Genomic DNA, 17526 nt, shown 5'->3' with positions numbered 1-17526 from the left:
TTGCTTTCTCCTGTGAGTTTTTTGTGGGTTTTCCTTGGGGCACCATTCCAGTTTCTCCTTTCACATGGGTACCTGTATTTTTATTTTCAGTAAAGTTAATGTTTCCTTAGTTAAAAAAATTGTAGTACCTTTTTGGCACTATGGTACCTAGTTGTGCTTGCATTTTTGTAGGGGGACTTGAGTGGAAGAGTGAAAATGCATTACTTTTGGAATGCAAAGTGTGCAAATTTTCAGATCACATTGATCCATGTGGTTATAGATTAGTTCAAATGCAAAATTTAAACACAATCTGACCACATCCAATCCAAATATGGTCCTAGTCTGAAGATCCATAATTTTTCAATACCTGACCCGATTTTCCAGCAAGAATCCCATCCCAAGCAGATGATGTGTGCCCACTCAACCCAGTATTGCAGCAAATCTGGAAGTGGATCCATGCATCTATAAATGTTGCAGGACAGGTAAATAATATGGTTTAAAAAAGCCATACATTTATTCACCAAGGCATAGTATATGAGAGCATTGAGGTTATGCATGTTAGGCTACAGCTTGAGTGTCATGTACAGTTTTGGTTCTTGCAGGAAAGATTCAATTGCACTCAAAGTGGCACAAAAGAGACTTACAAGAATCTTGGAAAGGTTTAGCTATGAAAAGAGATTGGTTAGGTCAACAACTTTTATCCCTTTGGAATAGTGTAGGCTGAGGGGAGATTGAAGTGAGATATACAAAATAAGAGTAAAAAGAGGATCTATTTCACTTAGCTATGTCTCAAAAATGGTGGGGGGCAGGGGGGGTCGTATAGATTTAAAGTAATTCATAGAAGTATTAGAGATGAGGAAAAATATTTTCCAAAGAGGCTATGAGTGGCATTGGTGCCATGTACATAGAATGTGCTAACCCCATAACACTGAACGTATATACTATGAATGTAGAGTAAGTCATACACTATTTCTGTATTTCTTATTTTTAAATTTTTTGAATTTTTGAAAAACAATTCAGACAATGGGCACTAAATGCACCAACCTCTAGTTCCCATCCCCCTGCCAAACTAGTTTAAAGCCTCTCCAACAACTCTAGCAAACCTGTCTGTGAGAATATTGGTCCCCCTCCAGTTCAGGTGTAACCAATCCCTTTTGTACAGGCCGTACCTTCCCCAGAAGAGATCCCAATGATCAACAAATCTGAAACCCTGCCCCCAGCACCAATTCATCAGTCACACAGTCACAAGGGTAGTAATCTCTGGATTGCTGCCTGTGCCAAATTATCCTATTCTTACCCTCACTGGCACATGGCACAGGCAGCAATCTAGAGATTACTACCCTTGAGGTCCTGCTTTTCAGCTTCCTACCTAGCTCCCTATATTCCCTCTTCAGGACCTCATCTGCTTTCCTACCTGTGTCATTGGTACCAATATGTACCAGGACCTCTTGGCTTTTCACTCTCCCCCTTCAGAATGCTGTGGACCCGATCAGAGACATCCCTGCCCCGGCACCCAGGAGGCAACATACCATCCATCTCCTGACGGTCACCCAACTACCTGCCTCCTGCAGTTTAGGAGTGACTGCCTCCCTGTAGCTCTTATCTATGTACTCCTCATTATCCCATAGGAGCCAAAGGTCATCCAGCTGCAGCTCCAGTTCCCAAACATAGTCTGTAAGGAGCTGCAGCTGGATGCACCTCATGCAGATGTAGTTATCAGGAAGACTAGATGTCTCCCAGAACTCTCACATCTCACAAGCTGAACACACCACTGACCCCAGAGCCATTCTCACTACTCTGGCCTGGCACTAAAGGAAACACCAAATCAAAGAAAGAATGGAACCTACCAGAGTCTTCTCCTCTTCTCACCAAAGCCTCAATACCCCCACTTCCAAATTGGCCACTCCACTTATACCTGCCTTCCCTTTATTTACTGCTGTTAATAAGCCAATCAACTGGTATCAGTTTGCAAATGTGCCTCGTTTAGACTCTTGCAGGGTGAAACTCACAAGCACGGGCACAGAGACTTCTTTTCAAAGGTCCTGCTCCAAATCTGGCTCGAACTCCAGTTGATCAATTTTAAAGAGCAAAATCCTTCCAAGTACCTGATAGATCAAACAATAAAAACTTACAATCTTGTTATAAGCTCATTTGCAGAAGTATTCGTGAGGACAGGCGCAGAGTCCTTTTTTTTATATAAAATCCCTCAAAAAAAAGGTGAAAGGACTTGCAAATTGTCAGATAACAAGAGAATAGAGCCAACGATGAAAAGCTTGAAGGCACTTCACTGATCCATTAACCTTCCAGCCATTCTGAAGTTCCTCAAACTAATGCTACCACCAGCTGGAACACAAAATATATTTCTAGTTAGCCATGCCATGGCAGTTCCCACTCATTTTCCATCACAATCACAAGCCTTCATGATTTATGCTGTTCCACTTCTTAATCTGTGCCCTATTTCCATGTGAGCAGAATCAGTCAGGGCCTTCTTGACAGTTGTAGATACATCATTAGCCCCTTACTTTAAAAGATCTATTTTTTTTTATTCTGGGCACTTCAAATTAAATTTCACAATGATGTAGCTTGGTTTTTTTCCATTTGATTTGCAGTTTTGGGCAACTGTGCTGTAAGGCCAGACTATTTCATATAATTGGTCAAGGATTTTTCATGTTTTACAGCCTCTGCAAACTATGGAAACTAATTCCATTGGATCAAGTGCATGTCAAAGATGCTGTTATATACATGGTCTTCTCAATTTGGGCATTGATATGGTCTTGGAGCAAGCACTACGTTAGCACCCTGATCTGATATCCAGAAAAATTTGTGTAAATTTAACAGGTTAAATAAAAGTTTTTTCCATTTGCAGCCTTAGAATCTTGTACCTGTTGTTTTCACTTTTTTTTGCATCTTCCACTGGAAATGTTGATGTTGTTTAAAAACTTCATATTGCATCTAAAGTCTGACATAGTGGCAAGTAATTATCAAATAACAAATTTTACATTGGTCATCCATCCACATGCCAATGTCATTTGACACTTGCATTCTTCAGTATCTCTTTGATCTGTGAAGCCAGTTACAGTAAAACTTCAATAATCCGCTATCCTATTGTTCAGAAATCCCAATGGTTTGGTAGCTAGCTCACCTTGCTCTGTTTCCTGCACTCCTTTTAAACTCATGGGGGCCCATTTCCAGACCAGAGGAAGCAGTTGGGTGAGTCTTCATTGCAGATCCTCTATGATAAGTCTATCTTTTTTTTAGGTAAGGAGTCTAACAGGGCAAAATACTCTAGGTGCAAATTATGTATTACTGCTTTAAATGCGAGTCATTGTTTGCCCGCTATTATATGTTTTTAATGTAGTCTTCCAGTGAAGATATAATGTGTTAAAGTTTAGATGATAATCTGGAAAACTGGATCAGCAAATTTGTGAATGACACCAAGATTGGGGGTGTAGAGGACAGTAAGGAAAGCTATCAAAGCTTGCAGTGTGATCTTGACCAGTTAGGAAAATGGGCTGGAAAATGTCAGATGGAATTTAATGCAGACAAGTGTGAGGTGTTGCACTTTGGGAGGACAAATCTGGGTAAGACTTGCACAGTGAATGATAGGGCTTTGAGGTGTGCAGTAGAACAAAGGGACCTGGGAATACAGATCCATAATTCCTTGAAAGTGGCATCACAGGTAGATAGGCTCGTAAAGACAGCTTTTGGCACATTGACCTTCATAAATCAGGGCATTGAGTACAAGAGTTGGGATGTTATGTTGAAGTCGTAGAAGACGTTGGTGAGGCTGAATTTAGAATATTGTGTGCAGTTCTGGTCACCTACCTGCAGGAAAGATATCAATAAGTTTGAAAGAGTGCAGAGAAAATTTACAAGGATGTTGCTGGGACTTGAGGACCTGAGCTATAGGGAAAGGTTGAGTAGGTTGGGACTTTATTCCTTGGAGCACAGGAGAATGAAGGGAGATACAAAATTGAGAGGTATAGATAGGGTGAATGCATGCAGGCTTTTTCCCCTCAGGTTGGGTGAAATTAGAACTATAGGTTTAGGGTGAAAGGTGAAATATATAAGGGGAATCTGAGGGGAAACCTCTTCACCCAGATGGTGGTGCGAATGTGGAATGAGCTGCCAGTGGAAGTAGTAGATGTGGGTTCATTTGTAATACTTAAGGAAAGTTTGTATAAGTACATGGATGGGAGGGGTTTGGAAGGATATGGTCTGGGTGCAGGTAGGTGGCACTAGGCAGAAGGTCAGGTGGCATGGACTAGATGGGCTGAAGGGCCTGTTTCTGTGCTGTATACTCTTACTCTTACTCTATGAAGCACAACACGCCCCTCATCCCTTTAGGGTTTCTGTTGTTTAGATTTGAGGCCCTTGTTTTAATTGAACTACATCAGTTTCAAAATAAATATAAAACTCTATCATGATACAATACCTCATCTCTTAAGGCCCCTTTACAGCAAGGTTTTAATTAACCCTTTGTCATCGCACAATACTAGGCAATCCTTTTTATTGCCAGCTTTTTTTACATTTCCAATGTAGCTAACATCTAAAATATTATAAACTTCAAATTATTCATTTTGATTCTTTTGTAGCCCTCCACGTTCCTTGACTCCACATCAACCACGCTGTGGTTCAGAGATGGATACACACAGCATTGGAGAAAAAAACAGCTCACAGGTATGAGAATTTGAAAATATTTCATCATTCTTGCATCTGAGTTGATAACATTTTCTTTAAAATATGATTGAAATTACTTTCAGTCTGTTCTAGAATTTGCAGAGTGATCAAATAATTATAACAGTTTGGCAAGTAAAAATAGATGTACAGACAGTGGAGAGAGAAACAGTGTTAAAGCTTCAGGTTGAAGACATCTCATCAGAATAGATAACCCAACAAGGAGAAATGTCTTCATAGCATCCACCTCCTCGGGGTCTTGCATGTTTTAATAAGATCACCTGTCATCTAAACTGTTACAAGCCCAGTCTGCTTTGCCTTTCCTGATAAGACAACCTCTTCATCCTAGGAATCTCTAAACTGTCTACATAACAAAGTATACCCATCCTTAATAATGTGGCTTAAATGGCATGTCATAATCCAGCTGTGGTTGTTCCAGTGCCTTGTATAGTAATAGCAAGACTTCCCTACCTTTGTGCTCCATCACCTTTTGTATATTGACAGCACCAAAGCAGTAGCTTATGTGTGGTGCCAGGCAATGTAGGAAAGGTCCTAAATGAATAATTGATCATCTGGAGCAGGTCAGTATTAATGAGGCAGAGGTGTAAGATGTCATGGGATGCATAAGGGTTGCTAAATCCGTAGGGCTGGATGAGATCTACCCAGGTTGCTATAGGAAGCGAGGGAGGAGATGGCTGGGGTCCTGATGAAGATTTTTGCATCTTCATTACCCACAAGTGAAAAGCCAGAAGACTGGAGGATAACTAATATTATTCCTTTATTTAAGAAAGGCAGCAGGGGTAAGCTAGGTAACTATAGGCCAGATCACAATCATAGCCAGAGGTAGGGAAGTTATTGGAGAAAATCCTAAGGGATAGGATTTGTGTACATTTGGAAAGACACAGACTGATCAGAGATAGTCAGCATGGCTGTGCAGGAGAAATCCTGCCTTGCTAATTTACTTGCGTTTTCTGAGAAACTTAATGAAGGTAGGAGAGTAGACATTGTCTATGTGGATTTTGGTAAGGCATTTGCCAAGGTTAAAGCATGTGGATCCAAGGTGAGCTGGCTAATTGGTTCCAGAATTGGTTTGGTGATAGGAGGCAGAGGCTAGTGAGGGAAGGATGCTTTTCTGTTAAGTCTGTGACCAGTTGTGTATCACAGCAATCATGCTGGGATCCTTTTTGTGATGTATATCAGCAACTCAGATATGAGGTGCAGGAGGTATGATTAGCAACTTTGTGTAGACACAAATGTTGGTAGTGTGGATAGTGAGGAAGGTTGTCTATGGCTACAATAGGATATAGATCAGGTGGAAAGTTGGGCAGAGTGTTGGCAGATGGAATTTAATCCCAACGAGTGTGAGGTGATGCATTTTGGGAAGTCAAATAGGAGTAGGACATGTATAGTAAATAGAAGAGCTCTAAGGAATGACAATGACCGGAGGAATTCAAGTGCACAGTTGCCTGAAAGTAGCAACACAGGTCGAAAGGGTGATGAAGAAACTACACAACATGCTTGCCTTTGTTTGTTAGAGCATAGTAGAAAAGTCGCAACTTTACAAGATGGTGGTTAAGCCACACTTAGAATATTGTATGCAATTCTGGTTGCCACACAATGGGAAGGATGTGGTTGTGGAGGAGTTTTGTTATGGGAGAGAGAGATTGGATAGTCTAGGTTTTTTTTCTGGGCATAAAGGAGGCTAAGTGTTGACCTAATATAGATATATAAAATTATTAGAGGCATAGATGGTCAGAATCTTTTTCTGATGGTAGGGATATCAAAAACAATAAGGCAAATATTTAAGGTAAGAGGAAGGAGTTTAAAAGGGAATTTGAGTGGCAAGGTATTTACACAGAGTGGTTGATATCTGGAACTCATTGCCAGAGGAGGTGGTGGAGTCAGATGCAATCACTATGTTTAAGGGATATTCAGACAGGCATTTAAATAGGCAAGGCATAGAAGGATGCAGTCCTAATGCAGGCAGATGGGATTAGTGTAGATGAGCAAAAAGATTGGTATGGACATTGTGGGCTGTGATTCTACTTAATTGAAGGAACTTAATTTTAGCAAGATCATAGATTATGAAGGCTAAAGAGATGACCGATATTAAAGGGAGGGTCTGATTACAGTGTGGCATATTTCCACAGGCAGTTTCCATTATAAATCCAAGTGTGGAAAATTATAAAGCAAAGCATTGATGGGAAATGCAAAATGTTTAACTTATTGCAATGAGTTTCATGTGTCTTATGGTCATCTGGACATTTTCTTATTTGTAAGCAAAACAAAACATTTCAAAGTAGAGGGCAATGTCTTCAAACAACTGTTACAAATAAATTTTGCAATGATGACCTATTGTTACTAATCACGCAAAAACTTCTGATAGCATTTTCCAACAAGTATTAAGGAAAAAAAAAATTAATACTTTTACTGTTGTTTCGGAAGAAAGAAGTGAAATGAAATTGTTTGAAGAACCTAGCTTAATGGTGAGCCCAGAAGTGAATGAGAGGTAGTGGCTTTAAGCTCCTTGAGTCAGCTGGAAGGTGGTTACAGGTGTTTGGAGAGTTTTGCCTCCATGTTAGAAAAATGGGGCATGAAATTACCATCATCATTCCCTTGTTTAAACATTATAGTGTTACTTCTACAAAAAGGTATGATGTGAATTATGATAAATGTGCAAAAAACAACTATTGTGAATACATTCAGTAATATCTTCCTGATTTCTCAATTTAGTCTGAAGAAGATTATCTAGAAAGAAAGAGAGAGGTAGAAAATATAATGAAGAAAAATGCTGACTGGATATGGGATTGGTCAAGCAGACCAGAAAATATCCCCCCGAAGTAAGTACAGACTTGGATTTATTATCCATCATTAACCATGATCCTCACCTAATCACTGCCTCTCAGCAACTTAATCCGTAGGTAGGGGATCAGCAAAATTAGGACAATCCTAGAGAATTTACTACCCTATCTGAAAGAGATGTTCAAAATTATAAAGGAACTTCATAGACATAAGTAAATGTGGTTGTTTGTCAAGTTTGTATTGATGGGACATGAATTTAAACTAATAGTAAAAAGAAATGAAGGAAAAATTGGGGAAAAATACGTTATGTGGATGACATTGAAACATGCGAGTCTCTGCCATGGCCAGTGAACTAGAGAGTGTAAATTCTCTTAGAATTAGTTAATACTTGAAAAGTTGTAGTTTTAAATGAATTGTACATTCCGTTAAAAATGGGGAGAAAACATCCATCCAAAGCTAGCTAAGGAGGGAAAGGATAGTATTAAAGTAAAGGAAGAGTTGTAATGTTGCCAAGAAGAGCAGGAAGCTCACAGATTCGGTGAGTTTTAGGAACCTGCAATGGATGGCCAAAGTAATCGCTGGAGGGAGAAAGTAGAATAAGAGAGTAAACTGGTCATTCCCTAGTCACTGACGCACCCCCACCCCGCCCTCAAAGTTCACTAAATCACTTAATTCGACCCACTCTTCTCTTACTGGCAGCCAACCTTCATGCTGACCTCTTACCCTGCCACTGCCCCCCACTCCCACTCCCCCTCCTCCACATTTTCATTCAATGACACCCTGGACCTGCTGGAGGCTCTGCACTGGTACAGCATACAGTATAAAGGGTTTCCTTCATCTAAGACCTATTCAACAGCATCAATTGCCCTTGGCACTTACAATCAATAGACCCGTGACTAACACAGTCATGAGTGACCTGTGCTGTGACCAATTAACATGCCCCTGCAAAATGAAATTCTAGGCCTGGTTAGGGAGTGAGAATGTGGCCTGTCAAAACAGCCCAAAAAGACCACAAAGGGATATATATGCAGGCTAAGCAAGCAGGCTAGAAGATGGCAGATGAAATATAATATGGGAAAATTTGGAGAGCAAAAAAATAAATATTTTTGAATGGTGAGCACTATTAAATATTGGTGCAGTGGTTCATGAAATATAGAAAGTTCACAGGCAGGTACAACAAACAATTAGAAAGCAAGCAATATGTTGGCTTTTATTACAAATGGGTTGGCATATAAAGTTCAATATGTTTTGCTGCAATTATCCAGGGATTGGTGAGACAACACATGGAGTGCTGGGTGCAGTTTCAGCCTCTATGCTTAAGTAAGGACATACTTGGAGGAAATGCTGCTTGGGTACTGGCTTAAATTCTAGGATGAGCAACCTGGCTTAAGAAGTGAGATCAAATAATAGTTTGCTTTCACTAGCATTGGGCAAATGAGTGGTGATCTCATTGAAACACACACATTTCTCAGAGTGCTACTTCCTCATGATAAGGAATGTGGAACTAGGGAACGGAGTCTCAAGACAAGGCGTCAGCCTTTTAATAGTGACAAGGAAGTATTTCTTTCCTTGGGCTTGTAAATGCTGATGATATTAAAACATGGTCTTTGTGCATGTACAAGACAGATTGAAAGAACTTGCACAGTAAAGGTATTAAGTGATATGGTGGGAAAGTGGTACTGAACCAGCTATGACCTTGCTGTACACAGTTTGAAGTGCTAAACAGCTTACTTATGTTTCTATTTCTTGCATTCTTTTGGTTGAGGGAGCAGACAATAATCCACAATTAGACTGATGTATGGTTTGTATGGAAAAAATAGTTCCACTGCACACATGATGAACCAAATGACTTGTTTGTGTGTTCTGACATTCTATGATTTTAATGACTATGGCATTTCTTTACCACCACAGCTCTACCTAAAATTTCTCTTTCTGAACTAGGGAATTCCAGTTCAAACACCCAAAGCGTTCTGGGACTCTGAGCATGAGGAATACTGGCGTCATGAAAAAAGGTGGTATTTTCTCAGCTGAGTTTCTGAAAGTCTTCCTGCCTTCACTGCTCATCTCCCATGTACTGGCTGTTGGTTTGGGGTAAGTTGTTATCCAATGCCTGTTTGTTCAGCTCCAGAGTTATGTTAGGATCCATTAACTGCACAGACACAAATGTTTAAAGGAATTGTTCCAATCTGCAATTCTCATTGAGCCATGTTAAGATATTTTGTGAATTAGCCTGAATTTAACACATTCATACTGAACTTCAGGTTCTGAATTTATCTTGATATAATCACAAATATTAGTTTTTTAACCATAATTGAAAGACAGATTTGTCAAATAGGCTAAGGAAGTACTTCCTGTGATCAGTTTCTTGCTCCCTTTTGAACTTTGAGCCTGTTATACATTTATCTGTATCCTCAAAAGACATAGCATTCCTTGCCCAACATCACACTTAGCTGGTTGTGCTTTGTGTTCCTGCATTCAAATCCATTGCCACCTGCTATTCCCTATCCAAACTTTGACAGATGTATGATAACCATTCCCTAAGTTTTCAGCATAGTTGTGAGTTAAGAGTGCAAAAATTCTGCCCTTGTTTCTTGCTTCAAAGGGTAACATTGAAAATAAATGAATTGTATAATTAAGAAATAAATGTTAATTCCTTAACCTTCTAAAAGGTTTTTTTTTCTACATCCATTTTCTTAAATATTTTTTTTAATAGTAAGCTTATAGGAGAACCCGATAACATAAAAATATTGATTTGCTCTTTTTGAAACCAGTATTACTATTAGACTGGCATAACGAGTATTTCTAGAGGCTTTTTGTCAGAATGTTGGCTAAGAATAGCCATAGAAAATCCCCAGTTCTTCCTGTCCCCCTTCCTATGAAGGGAAGTGTTACAATTTAGTAGTTACTATTCCAATTTCAGGTAACCCACATCCCTTCTGTTCCTTTCTCTCTCTCCTCCTGATCCACTTTGGCCCTCTCATAACCCATTCTTTCCAATGACCTTCCTCCCGCCCTGTAGTATTTCCCAGTTACTGTCCTTTTTTTTTCCTGACCCCCCACCCCCCACCAATCTGGTTCTATCTGCCTATCGCCCACACGCTCTTCCCACTTAGTCCCCTATGCCCTGCCTTCCTTCCACTGTTCCCCTTTTGCCAGGCATCCCTCCCTTATCTGGTTCCACTCACCACCTTGATCCACTTATCGCTTGACAACTCCTGCCTCAACCCTCCCTTTCACCTCTCTATACTGGCTATCTATTCTTTACATTCTCTGTCCCGATGCAGGGTCTCAACCCAAAACATCAACTATTCCTTTACCTCCACAGATGCTACCTGACCCACTGAGTTCCTCCAGCAGCTTGTTTTTTGCTCCACATCCCAGCATCTGCAGTCTCTTGGGTCAGCATTTAATGTTCTCAAACTGGAAGTTCTAGGCCAGAGTTATTCTCAAACTACATTGAATCATTTATCTGTGATCGATGCAGTACTAGATTGCCATCATTATTTGAGTATTTCTGCTGGAAAATTCTCTGATCAACTTTTTTTCTTTCTAGAATCTATATAGGCCGACGCATAAGTACCCCATCCAGTGCTGTCTAAGGATATTCCATTGAAAGTGTTTGTGTGTGATAAAGTAGCAGATCCTATGAAGAATTCTCTGAGAAGCGGCCATTGGCTATGATGTAGCTACTGTGTTTTTAAATTATTACAATACTAAGTACTGTGTTCATAGTTGATTAGCCCCATTCTTCTCCCTGACTAGTTAAATTTTTACCTGTTCAAAGTCATTTCGCCATCCCATAGACTCACTGATTTCTGGAAAAACTAAATTTCAATTCATAGAGGAAAAATGTGATGTTATTTAGTAGTGGAAATATATAAACTAAAAAAAATTGTTTGCTGGAAAGCTAACTTACCAGTTTTAAGATTTGTCCATTCGAGGGTGGATGGGGAGGTGCTGTTTATGCTATTATCTATACTTTTTTCCATGATCCACTGATCAATAAAAAGGAGATATTTGTATGAGAATTCTACTTACTATTTGTGATAAAACAATGTGAAAGGCCAGATTTGTAGTACTTAGTTACAGCTGTGAAAATATTGAAATACAAGCAAGCAAGAGCTAATTAGGTGGGAATATCGTGGTTGAATGCTGGAGTGTTTTTAAGTTGATGGCCTTTATGGCATTTGGAATTTAACCAGAGTAAGATCAATTACAATGGATCTTAGGAAGTTGTTTGGACTTTTTAAAACCAGTTAGAATATAGAACATAGAAAAACTACAGCACAATTCAGGCCCTTCGGCGCACAAAGCTGTGCCGAACATGTCCCTACCCTAAAAATTACTAGGCTTACCCATAGCCCTCTATTTTACTCAGCTCCATGTACCTATCTAACAGTTTCTTAAAAGACCCTATCATATCAGCCTCCACCACCGTTTCTGGCAGCCCATTCCACGCACTCACCACTCTGAGTAAAAAAACTTACCCCTAACATCTCCTCTATATTTATTCCCCAGCACCTTAAACCTATGTCCTCTTGTGGCCACCAATTCAGCCCTGGGGAAAAGCCTCTGACTATCCACACAATCAATACCTGTCATCATCTTATACACCTCTATCAGGTCCCCCCTCATCCTCCGTCTCTTCAAGGAGAAAAGGCCGAGTTTCCTCAACCTGCTTTCATAAGGCATGCTCCGCATTCCAGGCAGCATCCTTGTAAATCTCCTCTGCATCCTCTCTATGGCTTCCACATCTTTCCTGTAGTGAGGCGACCAGAACTGAGCACAATACTCCAAGTGGGGTCTGACCAGGGACCTATATAGCTGCAACAATACCTCACGGCTCCTAAACTCAATTCCCGGATTGATGAAGGACAATACACCATATGCCTTCTTAACCACAGAGTCAACCTGCGCAGCCGCTTTGAGCGTCCTATGGACTCGGACCCCAATATCCCTCTGATCCTCCACACTGCCAAGAGTCCTACCATTAATACTATATTCTGCCAACATATTTGACCCACCAAAATGAAGCACTTCACACTTATCTGGGTTGAACTGCATCTGCCACTTCTCAGCCCAATCCTGCATCCTATCTATGTCCCTCTGTAACCTCTGACAGCCCTCCAAACTATCCACAACACCCCCAACCTTCGCGTCATCCGCAAACTTACTAATCCACCCCTCCACTTCCTCATCCAGGTCGTTTATAAAAATCACAAAGAGTAAGGGTCCCAGTACAGATCCCTGAGGTACACCACTGGTCACCGACCTCCACTCAGAATATGACCCTTCAACAACCACTCTTTGCCTTCTGTGGGCCAGCCAGTTCTGGATCCACACTGCAATGTCCCCTTGGATCCCATGTCTCCTCACCTTCTCCATAAGCCTCGCATGGGGTACCTTATCAAACGCCTTGCTGAAATCCATATACATTACATCTACTACTCTCCCTTCATTGATGTGCTTAGTCACATCCTCAAAAAATTTAATCAGGCTCGTAAGGCAGGACCTGCCCTTGACAAAGCTATGCTGACTATTCCTAATCATATTATACCTCTCTCTCTATATATATATATATATATATATATATATATATATATATATATGATACACAGATGTATTTAAGTTAGATTCCAGTAGAACATTTGTCATTGATTGCACTTGGGTTTCTTGGTGATGAAATACATTAATATAATATCTAAGACATCTCATCAATAATTGTACTGGATTATATATGAATTTTTAAATTCTGCCTAATGCATTTTGCTTTATATTGTGTTTAGAGACTTGTTTAATATGTTTGCAAGAAATTAAACTTCACTGAAACATACAGGGTCGTCAATAAAGGGAACTCACCTGTCTGGTGGATAATTGAAAATTGCAGTTTGGTTTTTACAATTCTGGCTTCAGAATTCATTAAATCCAAGAATGTAGATAAAAATAGTATAAAATAAAAGGAATCATTAGAAAGCTATAAAATCAGGTCATGTTTCACAAAGAGCATTGTCATGCAAAAATCTTAGCCAGTAGTCCCAATGCTTGTAATACAACTACATACAAATACAATGACTTGTTTAGTGTGATGCCATGTATAATGTAATAGTATTTATAATACATATATATAAAAAAGACACTTTCAGTTTGTTTGCTTTGAGTGACTGCTGAGCAGAATTTGTATTATACAGTTAAAGTCTACCAGAGAGAGGGTTTAATATTTCAGTGCTGTTTGTTATCAGTAGGTTGGATTTCCTTGGTGTTTTCATATCACATCCTTGTTACCTGGATGAAGTGACAAGTTCAACAAAGTTTGAAAACATCCAGAGATAATGTTTTGGGGATATAAAACCTTCATTTTTAAAGTGTAGAACCAATATGCGCCTCAGGAAAGTGAGGTTTTCCTCATCAAAAGTCTTTGAGTGCCTCTTAATGAGGTGTGAATTAGTGAGTGAACACAACTGCTTCTGCCTGAAATAAATGGATTTTAATTCTTTAACCACGAAATTCTCATTAATGATGACTACTTTTTGCCCTATCCATGTGACTGCCTGCTTTAAATGTTCATGTTTTAAGCAGTGGGAACAATAACTGGAAACAAGGATAATTGGATCAGATTAATGGAGCTTTCTATTTCCTCGGATTTGTCATGTAAAGCAATTGTTTTAAGCAATTATGTCATGTTTTACAGAATGCTGTTGTGTTTCATGCTTGTAGTTAATACTGAAACATTGATTAGTTTTAAATGTTTACAATATAATAAAAGCTGTAATAATAAATGTGTGATTATTGAATGAAATGATGTTTTTGTAACAATTAACACTGAGTTTATATGTTAGAAAAGTCAGAATTAATAAACAAAGCTTAATCTATCCAGTGATAGAAATCAAGTCACTACTATCACAGGGTTACCATGCTTGTCTACAACAATCAGCTAATTTTTCACTCTAATGACATCTGCTTCTGCAGCATGTTTAACAATATGAAATATGAGGAGTTACTGTATTACTGAAGAGATTTCAGACACACAGTTGGGCAGTGCACAGTCAAATTATGTAATAGTCTGGGTTTTGCATTATTCATAATGGTGACATGAACTTTTTCCACCTGTGGTGTCTCATTCCTTTTGGTAAGGATTCAAAAAAAAATACTTTTAATTTTTTTAAAAATTTCAAGCAGTATTCAAACAGGCTGTTGGCACTGGCAGAGTACCAAAGAGCAGATGGCACTTAAATTAGCCTGTTTTTTTACTTGAAAGTTGTTGTTCAACCGTCAGACCAAAGTGCACCTAGAACAACCTCAGGGAAAACTTAACACGCTGCTTCTACACACAATTTCTAGACATTGTCATCTGACCCATCTCTTTTGTATACCCTATCTTTTATGGTAGCACATTTCAACTGAACAATAATTATAATCATTGGTCTTTGTGGAAATGCAATTTGGATTTCATTGGAAGATAAGTTAGGGCAAAGTAAAGCATGTTCAAATTGATGTTTGCTAATGACCCTACTGATAAAAACATGTTGCTTGAACCACCCCTACAAAAGTACCATGTGTATAGTATAATGTTATTACAAACTTCTTTGCAAAGCACCATTTTAAAACTGGAATAATATCCTTTAGAATGCTTCCCATATCCCACAATATTTTTCATATGTACTTGTTCAAAAGAAACCAGAAATAAACTGAAAATGTTATCTTCCTTTGAATGCACTTGTAAAAGGATCACCTCTTTTTCAATATTTAAAGCACTAACAGAGGTGGCCATAATAACATAAGCTCATCAACAAATAGGTTCTGCTTATCGGCTGTTATCAGCTTCTCTTTGAAGGGTGAATTTTCAGCCAGATGCTCACGTCTTATAAACAGCCACTGATTCATGGTGATTGAATGAAATTGTATTTTTATAATTGTGTAACATTGACTATAATGACAGTATTGGAAATAATCACTAGTGTTAGATCCTTGCGCTCCCAGATCCTCCATTGGTGAATTCACTTTGCAGTTTTCTGGAAAAACTAATTTGAATACACATTAGTAATCACAGCAGTGATTGAAAATAATACATATTCAAGGACAGGGCCCAAGGAGCAGAATCATAGATTATTTAATAGGAATCCATTTATGAACAATAGCTTCAATCTGATAATGTGGGACTGAATCACTGTTAACAATTTGCATTTATTTCACTACAAAATTGATAAGTAGAACTTATTTGCATGTGATTGTCTCCCAAACTACAAACAATCCCTAGCAGTTTTTCATTACATCTGGAATCCAGACTTAACTCTCAAGCTTGATAAATATTAATTAAAAAATATCAATGGGAGAAAATATTGTTCTTGCCTTGCTGCAAAAAGACCTAATATATTGCTTAATTGACATTTCATATTTCAATTAAATCCCTGGAACAAGATACTAAAAATTTTAACCTGCTGTCAAGTTAATGAGGAGTTGAATACTTCACTGATTCTGAGCCCTTCAGCAGCACAGAGCAAAAACATATGACCATTTTCTCAGTTGTATAAGAATTGTCCTGTTTGATTTCTTCCATTTTCATTTTTTAGTCATGTACAAGGCTATAACGTTCTGAAGCCTAGCCACAAATACAGTGTCCTAGTGGATAACAATACTAGACCAGTGTTTGGAGGCCTGGATCCTTGACCTCGTGACATGAGTTCAAATCCCATTGTACCAGCTAGGAAGTTTAAATTCTAGTCGATAAGTGAATCTGGCACAGAAAACTGTTAATGGTAACCATTAATCTACCAGATATATTGTTAAAAAACCAACTGGTTTACAGATATTCTTCAGAGAAGGAAATTTGTCAGCCTTACCTGGTACAGCCATGATTTGGGATGCACCAATGTGTTTGACTCTCAACTGACCCAAATTAATAGTTAATCGTTTAGGGAGATTTAGAAATGAATAATAAAATACTGGCATTTTCAGCAATGTCTACATGTACAAGTTCTTTATGTATTTGTTTAACTAATTTGATGTAGGTCCATATTGGTAAGAAGTACACCGGTTTGTTCAAAGTATTCACAAGTGACACAAGTCACAGATAGTTTGCAAGAGCATTAACCAAGTTCCAGGTGGGCTTTTGTCATGGTGAGAGGGAGAATGTTTAAAGAAGATCTATGAGGTTTTTTTGCACAGAAAGTGTTAAGGTGCCTGGAACGTGCTTCCAGGGAAGGTAATGGAAGCAGATAACAACAGCAACATTTAAGAGTTATTTGGACAGGCGCATGAACAGGCAGGGAATGGAGGGATATACACCATGTGCAGGCAGATGTCCAGTTTAGATCTGCACAGACACTGGGCTGAAGAGCCTGTTCCTATCCGGTACTGTTCTATGGATTATTCTTTAGTTTCTTACTGGAATTCTACAAGGTTAATCATCTGTAGTCAGCATTGAAACACTCTGTTTAATAACTCCAGGTGCTTTCTACTCACCAGTCATATCTTGTTTACTTGTAACATTCTGGCTATGCTGTTATTTGCTCATCCTGCATGTACACATTCTTTCCCCTTATCTTTTTACAACAGTCTGTCTGATTAAAAGAATGTCATAAACTCTGTGTGTCATCAGTAAATTGTTGTTCTACCTACAAACCTGCTTTTCGTAATGTGGTCTGTAGCTAACTTGTCCTCACAATATAGCCCCTCCCTTACCTAGGGTGAGCAACTCCATGCTATGCTAACAAAAAGAGTACAATTTTTTTTCTAGCTGTTGCTATCTTCATCTCTCTAATTCCTTAAGCAGGTGCTGTGTTCTCTTTTATCAATATTTTTTTCAGCTAGTTTACTGTGGATGACAGCATGACTGCTGTCAGTTATGTTTAACGTGAAAATCTTTAGTTCTGGATGTTAGAATGAGTCTTGCTGAATTTGCTGTGTGTTGATCACCATGTAAACAGCATGGTTGTCTTTTGCTCAGGATCATGACTGCATTGCCTTGTTGATCTATAGGGCTGAAGATACTGTGAATCTGTAAGTGAATGTTGGTTCAATATTCCTGTATACAAATGCAAGCAGACTTGCCTTACTTTTCCATCCTACTTT

The 17526-nt window shown here is 38.9% G+C and overlaps 1 protein-coding gene across 4 annotated transcripts in view; it reads left to right on the top strand.

Moving 5' to 3' along the window:
* Positions 1–11150, top strand: part of bnip3 (BCL2 interacting protein 3) — a 36932-nt gene extending 25782 nt beyond the window's left edge. For all 4 annotated transcript variants that reach the window (XM_052027791.1, XM_052027793.1, XM_052027792.1 and 1 more), the window contains 4 exons: positions 4575–4659; positions 7390–7496; positions 9400–9549; positions 11012–11150. In XM_052027791.1, coding sequence (XP_051883751.1) covers positions 4575–4659; positions 7390–7496; positions 9400–9549; positions 11012–11057 — 388 coding nt within the window. In that variant the 3' untranslated portion in view covers positions 11058–11150. The remainder of the gene's footprint in view (positions 1–4574; positions 4660–7389; positions 7497–9399; positions 9550–11011) is intronic.
* The last annotated feature ends 6376 nt before the right edge of the window (positions 11151–17526 follow it).

Source organism: Pristis pectinata, chromosome 12, assembly GCF_009764475.1.
Source record: "Pristis pectinata isolate sPriPec2 chromosome 12, sPriPec2.1.pri, whole genome shotgun sequence".
Classification (NCBI taxonomy): Eukaryota; Metazoa; Chordata; class Chondrichthyes; order Rhinopristiformes; family Pristidae; genus Pristis; species Pristis pectinata.
The sequence above is the reverse complement of the archived record's forward strand: the minus strand, read 5'-3'. Positions and strand labels throughout refer to the sequence as shown.